Source organism: Panthera tigris, chromosome A1 (genome assembly GCF_018350195.1).
Source record: "Panthera tigris isolate Pti1 chromosome A1, P.tigris_Pti1_mat1.1, whole genome shotgun sequence".
NCBI lineage: Eukaryota > Metazoa > Chordata > Mammalia > Carnivora > Felidae > Panthera > Panthera tigris.
The window spans coordinates 142,257,863-142,271,881 of record NC_056660.1 but is presented as its reverse complement, the minus strand read 5'-3'; the positions used below and the strand labels follow the sequence as shown (position 1 = coordinate 142,271,881).

The following is a 14,019-nucleotide window of genomic DNA, read 5'->3' as shown; positions in this document are numbered from 1 at the left end:
AGCAGGCTCCCGCGCCCGCGCCCTCGGCCTCCTCGGCCTCGCCATGCTCCGCCCGGGCGCGCAGCGGGGCCTCCTGCTGTCGAGTCTCCGGCTGCAGGGCTCCCCCGGCCGCCCGCGCTCAGCCTGCGGCCGCCAAGGGTGAGTGGGGGCCCGGCCGGCGCGGAGGCCCGCGGATGGGCTGCTGCCTGGGTGGGAGCAGGGCCTGAGGCAGTCTGCCGGGTCGTGGGAGCCTGGGCCTCTGAGAAATGGGCATTCGGATTTCACGGTTGGTGGACAAAGTGAAACAGTATCAAAGGGTTCCCAGTGCGAAGTTACTCCTACCCCCATCTCCCAGTCAACTTGTTAACAGTGTCTTCTGTATTTTTCCAGAGATTGTCTATGTGTAAGCAAACATAGGAAGATATACACCATATACATATATATATATATATGGTGTATATCTTCCTATGTTATATAGAGATATATATTCCTCTTTGCCTTACTTACACCTTGCTTTTTACAACGTGTCCTGGAGAGGCCCACGATCCGGCTAGGTAGAAAGTCACGCAAATAAATATATGAGACCACTGAGCAGTAACTATAAAATTAAAGGAGGCTGTACGTGGTGAGGAAGTTAAACGAAGAAGAACATTTTACTCCGTCTGGCTCTCCGCAGCCTGGAAAGCATTGGATGGAGGAGATGATCCAAGATTTATAGGAGCTAAAGTTCATAATAATGGTTTTTCATGGAATAGAATGATTATGTGTGTTCTCCAAGTAGACTGAAAAAAAAAAAACTACTCTTTAACTCTTTTGGGGAAAAAAAAAATAGAAGTCGTGTTCAATTCTTTAGCTATATTTGTTATCTACAATGGACCAGAATTATATGGAAGGGGTTTCAAAGTCCTCCTCTTTCCTCCCTTAACCAGGTTGCTTCAATCAGGGTTTAGATGCCCCAATGACTAAATCAGCACTATGCAACCCTCACGGGCACTGTTAAAATACTAGAGAAAAAAGGAGAAGAAACAGGAAACAAGTCAGAAAAACTACAGCTGCCATAGCCTAATAAAACTACCATTTACAAAAATTGTCTTCCAGAGAGGAAAACGCACCTTTGTCTGCGGAAACAAGATGGAAAGACAGAGCAGAAACTGTGATCATTGGAGGTGGCTGCATTGGTGTGAGTCTGGCTTATCACCTGGCCAAAGCAGGGATGAAGGATGTGGTCCTCCTGGAAAAATCAGAGCTCACTGCTGGATCTACCTGGCATGCAGTAAGAAAAGCCCCTCCACACCTTTTGGGATGAGCACTGGGTGTTGTATGGAAACCAATTTGACAATAAATTTCAAAAAAAAAAAAAAAAAGAAAGAAAGAAAAGCCCCTCCAAACCGTCACCTGCCCTGAAGTGTGTGAACCAGTGCAATCAACTTTCTTCCCATCACAACTCCCCACTTCGAGCTCTTTAGTGAGTGTCCCTTCAATAGTGTTGGAAAGTGCAATTTCAGTTTAGTGATCAAAATATATAATATTTTTATCTTGAGCCTATAGCTTCTGGATTCACTCCTGGCTCTGCCATTTTCTACCCATATGACTTTTGGTCAGTTTCCATTTCCTGATGTGCAGAAAGGAAATATTAACAGTACCTCGCTGACAGGGTTGTGATGAAGATTGAGTTAATATGTGTAAAGGTATTAAACACATGGTAAACGTTTAGCAAATGTTAGCTTTTGTCTGGAAGGATGTAGCTGGATGATTGCACATATAGCCAGAGACCTGCACTAAATTCCCCTCACCTGGGTTTTGTGGTCTTTTTAGTTTCATTTATGATTTTAATGCTGCACTGTGAGACAACAGCTTGGTGTCATGAGGCTGAGAACTGTGAGGGCTGAGAACATGTGATGTTGCTTTTGTGTTGTAAATTAACACGCAGCCTCTTCCGTTGGGCAGACTTAATAATACAAATAATTATTCCAGCACTACACAATAATTGGGCTTAAATGGAAAGTTACTCAGGTGAATGAAGTGACTGACACTGCTCTCATAGCATTATGCCATATCAACGATTTCTGAAGTCAGTTAAGGAAGAGAGAGGAAGTTTTTGTGACTGTCGGTACACATTTCTTTTGGAGAAGGAATTGGGCAGTGTTAGCCACTGCTCACCGTCCCTTTCTGTTGTGAGTTTTCCTCTGCTAAGTCAGGAGGAAATGCTGCTTTCCAGGGACTTTAGAATCTAGAGCCTGCTCAAGGTTTGGGGGGTGTTAAGCACTGAAAGGGCTGCCTATGTCCTGTTGAGATCAGGGGAAACCGCAGCCCAGACTTAAGCCCACCTGGCCACTGGGTCCTGTGGTCTCAGAGTCAGACTACACTTATGGTTGGATGGAAGCTCCTAGAAAAGTCACACCAAGCCCAGTTCCTCTTCCCTGTCTCCTTTCCCTCCAGTCCCCTCATTTCTAGGTCTGAGAGGGAGGTCCAGGCACCTGGTCCTCCCTGAATGTAATTTCAGAGCCTTTACAGGCATACTGTCTCTTGTTTCACCCTGTCCCTCAACTCACTTCCTCCTACCTGGAGAGAGGGGTCTGCGAAGCCACCAAAACTCCGGGCCCTTCTCCCCTCCCCGAACTAGACTTTCTATTCAGGCTTCACATTATCACGCAAAAAGAAGCCTGAATTTCTCCTGTAGTTCTCCTGGCACTTCTCCTTCGTGGACAGTCACTCAGCCTTTCAACAAATACTCACTGAGAGCCTATATTGTGTCAGACCAGCCCTGGTCTGAGAGGTGGGGACACAGCAGTGAATAAAGCTAAGTCCCTGCCCTCATGGAGCCACATTCTGGTGTGCTAAACAGAAAACAAACAATGCCTGGGAGTAATCGGTGCCTCGAAGAAGAGTAAACTGGGGTAGAGGGGTGAAGGAGTCAGGAGGCTACCTTGAGGAGGTGACATCTCAGCAGAGACCAGCAAGAAGGGAATGAGGTGCTGGTGACGCTGTCCAGCAAAGAGCATGTAGACAGAGGGAAATTTAAGCAAGTGGAGATATCTTGAGAGGGAGGCTTATATCCTTTTAATACTTCTGGGTTGTTAAACAGGGCATACACCTTAATATTTTAATTACTTATTTGCTCATTTAAATTTCATTGATTTGATGTGACCTACATTTTAGAATAGATTACTGGATTCCCTGCATTATTACTTCTTAGACATTTCATGAATGAAAAAAAAAAAAAAGCAACATACTCTTAACCTAAGTTTTTTGGAGAAAAGTGGGCAAAGTTTTTAAGATGATAGCTTCTGGTTAAATGTTAACTGTACCAAATATGTCTTCTTTAACCAGAGAGCTATCAGAGTGAGTGGAAAAGGCATTCTCCTGCTTTGTGCACAAGGTTTACGCTATGGTTTACAAAATGAGATTCATGCAGTGCGAGCTCAAGATGGACTTGGGCATCAGAAGCCAGGTTATTTGGCCCACTGGGAATAAAGGAAAAGGAAAGAGGGTTGCCCTGGGAAGTCGGTCCCGGGACCTTTTGCAAGTCAGGGAAGCCTACCTGTGAGGAACAACATGAAGAAATTCTACATATTGGGAATTTTTAACATAGAAATATTTGGAGCAGATATGAGAATGTAGAAGTTTGGGGAACCAGCTAAGGGAGCAGACTACAAAAATCAAGGCAGCCTCACTGAAGTATAACATGTACTTAAGGTTTATATCTGCAAAGTGCAGGAATCAAGTGCTTAGTGAGGAAGGCACAGCTTGCAAAGTGAATATTAAAAATGGAGTCACACTGGGGCGCCTGGGTGGGTCAGTGGGTTACGGCACCGACTCTTGATTTAGTGTCGGGTCATGATCTCACAGTTCGTGGGATCGAGCCCCAAGTTGGGCTCTGTGCTGACAGTGCAGAGCCTGCTTGGTATTCTTTCTCCCTCTCTCTTTGTCCCTCTTTGTCACTCTCTTGTGCTCATGCTCTCTTTCTTTCCCTCTCTCTCTCAAGATAAATAAACACTTTAAAATAAAATAGGGGCACCTGGGTGGCTCAGTTGGTTAAGTGTCCCACTTCCGTTCAAGTCAGGATCTCACAGCTCATGAGTTCGAACCCTGCATAGGGCTCTGTGCTGACAGCTCAGAGCCTGGAGCCTGCTTCGGATTCTGTGTCTCCCTCTCTCTCTGCCCCTCCCCCGCTCATGCTCTGTCTCCCTCTCTCTCTGCCCCTCCCCCGCTCATGCGCGCGCGCGCGCGCGCGCGCGCGCTCTCTCTCTCTTAAAAATAAATAAACATTAAAAATAAAATAAAATAAAAATGGGGTCACAAATCTAAAAACCCTGAGGTTTTGCCATATTTTAACAACACTGCTTTGTCAGCAGGTAACACTACTACCAATGTAGAGCATTTCATGTAGGATGGGCAGAAAGGGGAGAAGATGGAGCGAGAGGCAGCTTTGGAGCATGGGATCCCCAGGAGAGGCAGCCCTTGGGGATGGTGCCAACATGAATGTTTTGGAGAACTGAGGACTGAAGATCTAAAGATGCAGGATGATCTTTTTGGGGTGTGGGAAGACAATATTGGAACTTTCTGTTTATTTTTATCTACAAATGTAAGAAAGGGAGGAAGCTTTACTAGTCTTTATAAATAGCCTTTACCTTTGATGCAGGTGACATACTGGGTATGATTTCAAGGCTGGCTAAAAGAAAGGTTGGCACACCACGACAGAGGCAGCCTCGTACTTTCTTTTGTCTTTCGTCTACCTTGACATACTGCAGATCACGTGGTACAGGACATCATCGTTGCGATGCATTTTATAGAGACAGGGCTTTGAGACAGGGCTTTAAATAGAATTTGTGATGAAAGGAAGAGGGAATGAACTGGAAGGTGTTGTGCTCCATGGAGGTTTGTTGTTTATCTCATGCAGTAATTAAAAGGGTTAGTGAGACAAAGTTTTTCTTCTACACAAAGGCCAGTGTTTTAAATTTGGTGACCTTTAGAGTGATTCAGATGGCTACCAGTCATTAGGAGATACATATAAAAAATACCACATAGCAGACACATACAAGACAATAAATGCAATCTATGCTTTCAAAGTAAAGCTGATGGTATAGGTGAGAAATGACTGCTTTTTGCAAAATAGTCCTGTTGGAAAGGGTACATTTTGAAAAGGAATATTTGGAAATGTTGGTATCATTAATAGATTTTCTGGTCAAAATGATATGCATCATGTAGAAAAACTCTCATATATACAAGAGATAAATTTTTTAATGTATCTAGAATTTTCCCAAATGGTGAGTTTAAGTGGGGTTTGTACCCATTTATTTAAAATATAAAAACGTGGGGCACCTGGGTGGCTCCGTCTGTTGAGCGGTTCCTGGTTTCCGCTCAGTATGATCCCAGGGCTGTGGGATTGAGGGCACGTGCTGAGCGTGGAACCCGCGTGAGATTCTCTCTCTCTTCCTCTGCCTCTCTCTCCTGCTTGTGTGCTCTCTCTCTTTCTCAACAAAACAAAACAAAACAAAACAAACAGAAAAACCCAATACCTTCCAATTTGCTTATAACAACTGATAGACAAGAGAACATGAAATGTTAATAGTCAAGTTTCAAAAGAAACCTTTGTGTGAGTGGTGATTGGGGTGGAGGAAGTGGTGTCAGGATGCACAGAGTACAGCCCAGAGAGTCTCCTTTTCCCAGGAGACTCTACAAAGTAGACCTTTGCATCATTGACAGGTAGCGTCTTCAGCCATCAGAGCCATTCAAACCAGTCTCAAAATAAAACCTAGGATTAGGCATTCAAGTTGCTGTTTTACCAAGGTTCATCCTGTATATATTTTAGTAGCAAAGCATGTTAGTGACTTAGATTTACTAAAATATTAATAAGTAAGTTGACTATTCAAAAGCTTTTCCATATAATAAATTTTAAAAACTCAAAACCTTTCCTAAATAAGCGAATTTTTAAAATTTGAAAGCTTTTCTACGCGATAAATAAAATGAAAATTATTTACAATATTTAATTCATTTCAAGTTGTCTTTGTATGTTTTATGATCTCTGTTAATATAGTAATACATACTTATATATCACGTGAGAACAAAGATATACACGTATTTTAGTGGGTATGCTTAAACTTAAAAAAAATTTTTTTAATGGTTATTTATTTTTGAGAGGGAGAGAGTGCGAGCAGGGGAGGGACAGAGAGAGAGGGAGACAGAATTCGAAGCAGGCTCTGAGCTGTCAGAACAGAGCCCAACGTGGGGCTGGAACTCATGAACCAGGAGATCATGACCTGAGCCAAAGCTGGATGCTTAACCGTCTGAGCCACCCAGACGCCCCTGCTTAACCATTTTTTTATTTTACGTGGGTGCATGGAGATGGCTTGAGGTCAGTCATTGGGCTTTTTGAGGTTGTAGAGGTTCACGAAAGAGCAGAAAGGATTATTAAATACATAGAGCATCATTGGCTTTAGTGACAATTGATGGTTTTCTAATGCCATGTTTCCTTTCATATTTATTCACTGTTAGCCTACTATAAGGAAGAGATTTTTCTTCTCCCTATTTATTTGCGTATGTATTTATTTAATCAACAAGGATTCGTAATTCTTATTTTATTCAAAGAGTTATAGTTCCTAATGATTATTCATGTCTCTGATTCATCTTTCCTCTTTTATTTTCTCTTCCAACAATAATCATTTTCTTTCCTCAAATAAAAGGTAAGCCCCTTCCTGTCCTCCTTATAGACTTGTGGCTATTCTAGCACCTTCTCTTCTCTCAGTTCTTAGGTCTTTCTCTAAATGCTCTGGCACTTAATCATGTGCTCTTGATTTCATTGTTTGGTACATGAAAGTTTCAAGACTTCAGTCAGGCCATAACATCTTGAAGGATAAGAACAATGTTTTCTTCTTCAAAATTCCCATTTAATATATCCTTGCTGAAGCCCAGAACACAAACACATTGTACCCTTCTTACATTCCATGTCATAGGATTGGCACATAAATTAACAATAAATACCACGCATGATACTACATTCAGATATCTTACATTAGGGCACCTGGGTGGCTCAATTAGTTGAGCATCCAACTCTTGGTTTTAGCTCATGTCATGATCCCAGGGTTGTGGGATCAAGCCCCATGTCAGACCCTGTTTGGGGCTTGAAATTCTCTCCCCCTCCAACTCGAATGCTCATTCTCTGTCTCTAAGAAAAAAAAAATCTTACAATAAAAAGCACAGATATATTTGACCCCAGATTTTATTACTAATTAATTAATTAATTAATTAATTTTGGGGTTTTATTAAAAAAGTTTTTTTATTCTCAAGTTAGTTAATGTATGGTGTAGTCTTGGCTTCAGGAGAAGAACCCAGCGATTCACCACTTACATATATTACCCAGTGCTCATCCCAACAAGTACCCTCCTTAATGCCCATCACCCATTTACCCCATCTCACACCCTCGCACCCCCATCAACCCTCAGTTTGTCCTCTGTATTTAAGAGTCTCTTATGGTTTGCCTCCCTCTCTGTTTTTATCTTATTTTTCCTTCCCTTCCCCTATGATCATCTGTTAAGTTTCCCCAATTCTACATATGAGTGAAATCATGATATCTGTCTTTCTCTGACTGATTTGTTTCACTTAGCATCATACCCTCCAGTTCCATCCACATTGTTGCAAATGGCAAGATTTCATTCTTTTTCATTGCTGAGTAGTATTGCATTGTATATATATACCACATCATCTTAATCCATTCATCAATTGATGGACATTTGGGCTCTTTCCATAATTTGGCTTTTGTTGGTAGCACTACTATAAACATTGGGGTGCATGTGCCCCTTCAGATCAGCATTTTTGTATCCTTTGGATAAATTCCTAGTAATGCAATTGCTGTGACCCCAGATTTTAAACACAGATTAAAAGAGAAAAGCTAGCTGATAAAAAATACAGGGTACAAAAACATTAGTAAAGGGACTCCTAGCTGGCTCAGTCAGTGGAGCATGCGATCCTTGATCTCAGGGTTATGAGTTCGAGCCCCACGTTGGGTGTAGAGATTACTTTAAAAAATAAAATCTTTAAAAAAAATAAGTATAATTTTTATACCTGAGAAACAAATTAAGCCCAGCACTTACTTCTGACTGTCTTAGCAGCAAGGAAGTGAAGGGAGTAGGAGTTGTTCGGTAGAAATAAGTATACCATTTTAGTAAGAGTGACTAACTTTTCCTTAACTAGGAATTCTAGAAGAATTTGTTCCCTAAATAAAGTTCATTGGGCTAAATGTCTTGAATAACAATTTTGCAAAAATTAACCCATGTGACTCTTTCCAATGCAAGATTATTAATTTATAATTCTATGAAGATAGCCTTCTGGGTGGGGAAGAAGAGGACTGATGTAGTGTAGATATACAATTTTTTGGTGGTCTGGTTTACCCCAGGTTAAGCTCAGAGGATCTTGAGTATATGGTGAATGGAACCCTACACCACTGCTTATGAATATCATTGTTTTCAACTGACAGGAGATATACGGAAGACATATCTAGCAGACACCCGAAGGTTAGGGAGTCTCCATTAATGATCTGGAAAGTCTTGTATTCAAATGAGATAGCTGAGCATGTAATGGAGACTGGAGTATTTGAGAGTGAAAGAGCCTGACTTGCACTTCCGTTAGAATGGCACTTGGCTGTGAGAGCACCTTGAAGCTCAGCCAGGATCTTTCTCAAGAAAACAAAAACAAACAAACAAACAAACAAAAAGCTGTGCATATGTTCAGATGTATGAACAAGTATTTAATAGAAGCCCCAGGGTTCTGGCCCATAAAGGATGATTAATGAACTATCAATGGGGTGCTTTTGAGTTCAGGAGAACCAAATAACCTACCACTATCATAGAAAAACCTTATAAATCCTTCCTAAACAGATTTTATTTTGAACAGACTGTGTTCTGATGAGCTTTCCAGGATAAATTAGCTGCAAAATGGGGCCCCAGATACTTAATTGAGAGAACCTGCTTCATATAATTGCTTAGAATTCTTTTTTTGGATACTACATTGCATTTGCCAGAATTAATAAAAGGGTTTTGGCATGCTACTATTTAAATATTTTTTGTGACTGTAATTCATAAGGATTTTTTCAGCAAATATTTGTGGCGTATAATCAATGTTTATCACACAGGTTAACCTTCAACAAAAGTCTGTTCACCATTTATCCAGGCTCTAATTCTCAGGAATTTTCCAATTCTTTTGAATTTTCTTTTCCAATTTTCTTGAATTTTGGAAATTTCGGGAAAGGGAACAGGAGGGCTGTTCCATTTAAGGGAATGGCGGGGATTGGGTCAAGGAAAACTTTGCCAGTCCATGTTCCTTCTCCTCATGGGAACACACATGATTTGCTGGTTTGGGTCCATGTTATATACCCCCCTCCCCATATTCTTCTTAGCAGCATATATTACTAAGCCTCTCCTCTAAATCATCCCATTTCTGAATCTGCAAACACTCTTTCCTTAGTAACTTTTAGGGACTTAAAATATATGTTCATTGGCTGACTCTCACATTACTGATATGGTTCAGATTGGTTCTCATAACTCTACCATGAGTTTTATGCCCCGGTGTGCTCAAACTGGAGCTGATGTGTTCTCATGTCAAAGAGCTGGCTCATGCTTCTCAGTTTCTTGCCAGCAATAAATTACTGCTTAACAGATAAAGTACTAAAACTTAGAGAATGTTGTTGGCAAGGATATGGACAAAAGCGAACCCTTGTGCACTATTGGTGGGAATGTAAATTTGTATAGCCACTGTAGAAAACAGTATGGAGGTTCCTCAAAAAATTAAAAATGGAAATGTCATATGATCCAATAATTCCACTACTAGGTATTTACCCCAAGAAAACAAAAACACTGATTTGAAAAGATACATGCACTCTTATATTTATTGCAGCATAATTTGCAATAGCCAAGATACAGAAGGGTGATGTATATATATATACACACATATACATACAGTGGAATATTAAGCAGCCATAAAAAAGGATGAGATCTTGCCATTTGTGACAACATGGATTGACCTAGAGGGTACTATACTAAGTGAAACAAGTCAAATGGAGAGAGACAAATACCATGTGGTTTCATTTATGGGTGGAATTTAAAAAAGAAAACAAATGAGTAAAAAGACAAAAAGCAGAAACAGATCCACAAATGCACAAACTGATGGTTGCCAGAGAGGGCGGGAGTAGGGGGAGGGCAAAAGGGGTGAAAGGGGTGAAAGGGAGTGAGAGATACAAGCTTCCAGATTATGGAATAAGACGTGGGGATAAAAGGTACAGTGTGAGGAATATAGTAAACGGTACTGTAATAGTGTTACGTCATGACAGATGGTGGCTACACTTGTGATGAGCAGAGCAGAATGTATAGAGTTGTGGAATCTCGATGTACACCTGAAACTAATGTAACACTGTGTGTCAACTATACCCAAATAAAAAAATTAGAGAATGACAGTTTTTTTTTAAGTATTATCTCTCCTTCTCGTTTTAAGGCAGGTTTAACAACTTACTTTCATCCTGGAATAAACTTGAAGAAGATACATTATGCTAGCATCAAACTTTATGAGAAATTGGAAGAGGAAACTGGACAGGTAAATGTATTTAACTTGAAATTTCTTTTAGGTCGATTTCTCAGAAATGTGTAAGATTTCTGAAGAATTTGGACATATTATCATGTGTGTAGTGACATTAATGGCATGTGAAATGTTTAATGTGGTAGAGAAATCTAACGAATGTGTAAGGTAAGAACCCCTCGAGTTTGCTCTGTTTTTGGTTTAATTTCTTGAAGTACATTTCCCATGCAGTTCACCACTCTTCTTGATTTTTTAAATAAGGAAAGGATAAAAAGCAGCTTTCAAAAATATCTTTCATCAGTTACTATATCTAGAAACTCAGAAATCAGAGTATTTCAGCAACTGGATTACAAAGGATCTGATAGCCGTGCCTGAAGATTGTCACACAGCTTTGAAAAGTACTTCACTAAAAGCCCCTCACTTTTATTTTTATCTCTTCTCATGCTTACATTAGTATTCTCAAAATAAAGTCACAGGCAAACACTACCCATAGGCTAAGATGGAAGTTTACTTACATTTTTCATGCTATTTTTCCTTGCCTAAAACTATCAGAGGGCCCACAGCCAAAAGCCAGAGGGGGAGAGTCTTCATCAAGTGAACCCTGCTTGCCTTTCCAACGTTTTCCCTTGCCACTCTTTGCTATGCTCATACGCTTCAGTTAATCTTAATTACATATAGCTCTGGAATGTGCTGGGCTCTCTGCCTGAAACAACATTTTCTCTGGCCCCATCTCAACACTCACCCTTTACCCTTCCCTGAGGTCACCCCCTTTGAGAAGCTGTCTTTGACTTCCCCCACCCACCAGTCAGGACAGCTAAGGGCACTTCTCTTGGTTCTAACAACATACGTATGTTCTTACAACGTTCCTTTAACACGAATCTCTCCCTCCTGCCCCCCGCCCCTCCCTGTTGTGGCATTTGCTTTACTGGTTGATCTTCCCTTGGGACTATGAAAAACTTGAGGGCAAGGAGAAGATCTTTTATTTCTGTAACCTAGGGCCTAGCTGAGTCCTTGGCCAACTGAAGGACATCAAGAACTGTCGCATGAATGTTGTTTTCACTTCACATGAGATCTCATCACTGCAACATTCTGATTCTTTACATTCCTTCCTCAAATCCTTTGTCTTTCTCTTTGTCACATAGTTTTCTTTTACTCTGTACATGAACACTATCCCGTGTTATTGTAATTGTGCTTTCAGCTGTCTGCCTTCCCCTGTAGACCATAAACTCCATGCAGGCAGGGTCTTTGCTTCTTGTTTCTAACAGCATCTCTGTGGCTTAGCATGGGGTCTGACACAGAGGAGACAATTAGTAAATAGTTGCTGAATGAGCGTCTTTTTGTAAGAGGCAACTATTTGATACAGTTATCTCTTGCACGGCATAGACCATCTCTTTTCTTACACACTTGCATTTTCATTGTGCGGAAGGAGAACCATGTTTGAATGCCAAATAATGATTTATGTATGTGTTTGTCTTGGCATTATTGTCACAGGTGGTGGGGTTCCATCAGCCAGGGAGTATCAGAATCGCTACCACTCCTGTAAGGGTAGATGAATTTAAATATCAGATGACTCGGACTGGCTGGCATGCAACAGAGCAGTATATTATTGAGCCTGAAAAAATTCAAGAGATGTTTCCGCTACTCAACATGAATAAGGTATTTATCTTAAGGGTGTTTTCGCCATCCATTAACTTGAATTAAGAGTAGAAAAAGTTACTTTAAGAAGCTTATTAAAGGTAGAAAAACTTTGTGCACACGTCTTGAATGGTGAAATCAGATGGTTAATGCTAGAATTTGGGTACGTAACAAGGTGGGCTACTACGTATGCCAAATTAAATAAAAAAGTAATGAAAAAATGTTTTCTACCTGGGACAACTCACGAGACATTTTCAATACCTTTTTATTACTATGTCCCCCAGACCTAGGGGTTTCCATACATAAGCTTCTGTTGAGAACTTCAGAGAAAACAATGACCTGGTATGATAAATATATAGAGAGAAAGGTTGTCTTATTGAAACTTTTTACAAAATCGAATTTAGAGGTGCCATGCGATGTTGCTCTATAAATATCTTCTAGCTCATAACTGTACTGCCAATAGGCTCCATACCAGATATTTATCTGGTTTTAACCATTTTTTTTTGTTTTGCTAGTCAATACTCCCATTCGAATAGTAAGAATGGCTAACACTGTATTACATAACACTATGGCACAGATTTATGTACCAGGTACTACTATGCTAAGCTTTTCATAGGCATAATTTTATTAATATTCACAATAATATTATACAGTATCTATTATTACTAAACAGGAAACTACAGTGTAGATAGTTTACATAATGGAGCCAAGCTCATCCAGCTAGAAAGAGCTGGAGCAGAGACTTGAAGCCAGGCTCTCAGACTCCCTTGTACTCACTACTCAAGTATACCACCAGGTGAGGCTGTCGAGGAACATAGAGGCTTAAAGTTTCTCCCTAGTGACTGCCTGTAACATCTTTGAACTGTAGCAGCACCTTGTATCACTGAGGGGGTGCTGGGGCTGTCTGCCCTCCTGAGTCTTTATAGGCTGCTGGCACTCTCTTGTCTATAGTTTTGTGTGATGACAGCGTGGTGGCAGAGTGATGTCGCGTTGCATCGTCTGCATTGAAATTCCACCCATGTAAGAATATGTTATATGTGTTTATATGTCACCCTCGGAGTGCTTTGCTGGAAGACCTCACCGTCACAGTGTTTTCTCAAAGGTATTGGACAATGGAAATACGTGGGAAGAGTATTCTCTGGGTCTGGGGCAGGGTGCCAAATCAAATAAATACAGGATTACTTCAATGAGGACATATCCATTATAAAATACCAACATGACATTTGGAAGTCTACAGTAATATGAATTCCATTAAAATCAAAACAAGTCTCTTGCACTAAAACTATAACAAGAGATTGGATTAGTATAATCAAAAGCTACCCACAAAGAAAAGATTAGGCCCAGATGGCTTCACTAGTAAATTCCACTAGACATTTAAAGAAGAATTAGTACTAATCCTTCACAAATGTTTCCAAAAATAGAAGAGAAAACTTCCCAACTCCTTCCATGAGGCCACTATTACCCTGATACCAAAACCAGACAAAGACATGACAAGAAAAGAAGGACATATTGTGAATATCGGTGCAACAGTCCTTAAGAAAATACTAGCAAACTGAATTCAGCAACATTTAGAAAGGATGATGCAGCACGACCAAGTGGAATTTATGCCACGGTTGCAGGGTTGATTTAACATCTGAAAATCGATCAATGTAATATGCTACATTAATAGAATAAAGGACAAACATGCACGATCATTTCAATAGATGCAGAAAAGACTCTTGACAAAAGCTCCTTGTTTGGTGCTCAGTAGATTTCTGTTGAATGGATGAGACCTAAGTATAATACTGCACAGTGTTCCTTCTATCAACTCGGTTCATCAGACTGTCATTCTTCTTTGTTTCC

The 14,019-nt window shown here is 40.6% G+C and overlaps 1 protein-coding gene across 1 annotated transcript in view; it reads left to right on the top strand.

Annotated features, from left to right (window-relative positions):
• Positions 1 to 43: 43 nt before the first annotated feature.
• Positions 44 to 14,019, top strand: part of DMGDH (dimethylglycine dehydrogenase) — a 67,844-nt gene continuing 53,868 nt past the window's right edge. Inside the window, exons 1-4 of the mRNA XM_015536499.2 lie at positions 44 to 138; positions 1,078 to 1,252; positions 10,462 to 10,560; positions 12,034 to 12,198. Of these exons, the coding sequence (XP_015391985.2) occupies positions 44 to 138; positions 1,078 to 1,252; positions 10,462 to 10,560; positions 12,034 to 12,198 (534 nt within the window). The remainder of the gene's footprint in view (positions 139 to 1,077; positions 1,253 to 10,461; positions 10,561 to 12,033; positions 12,199 to 14,019) is intronic.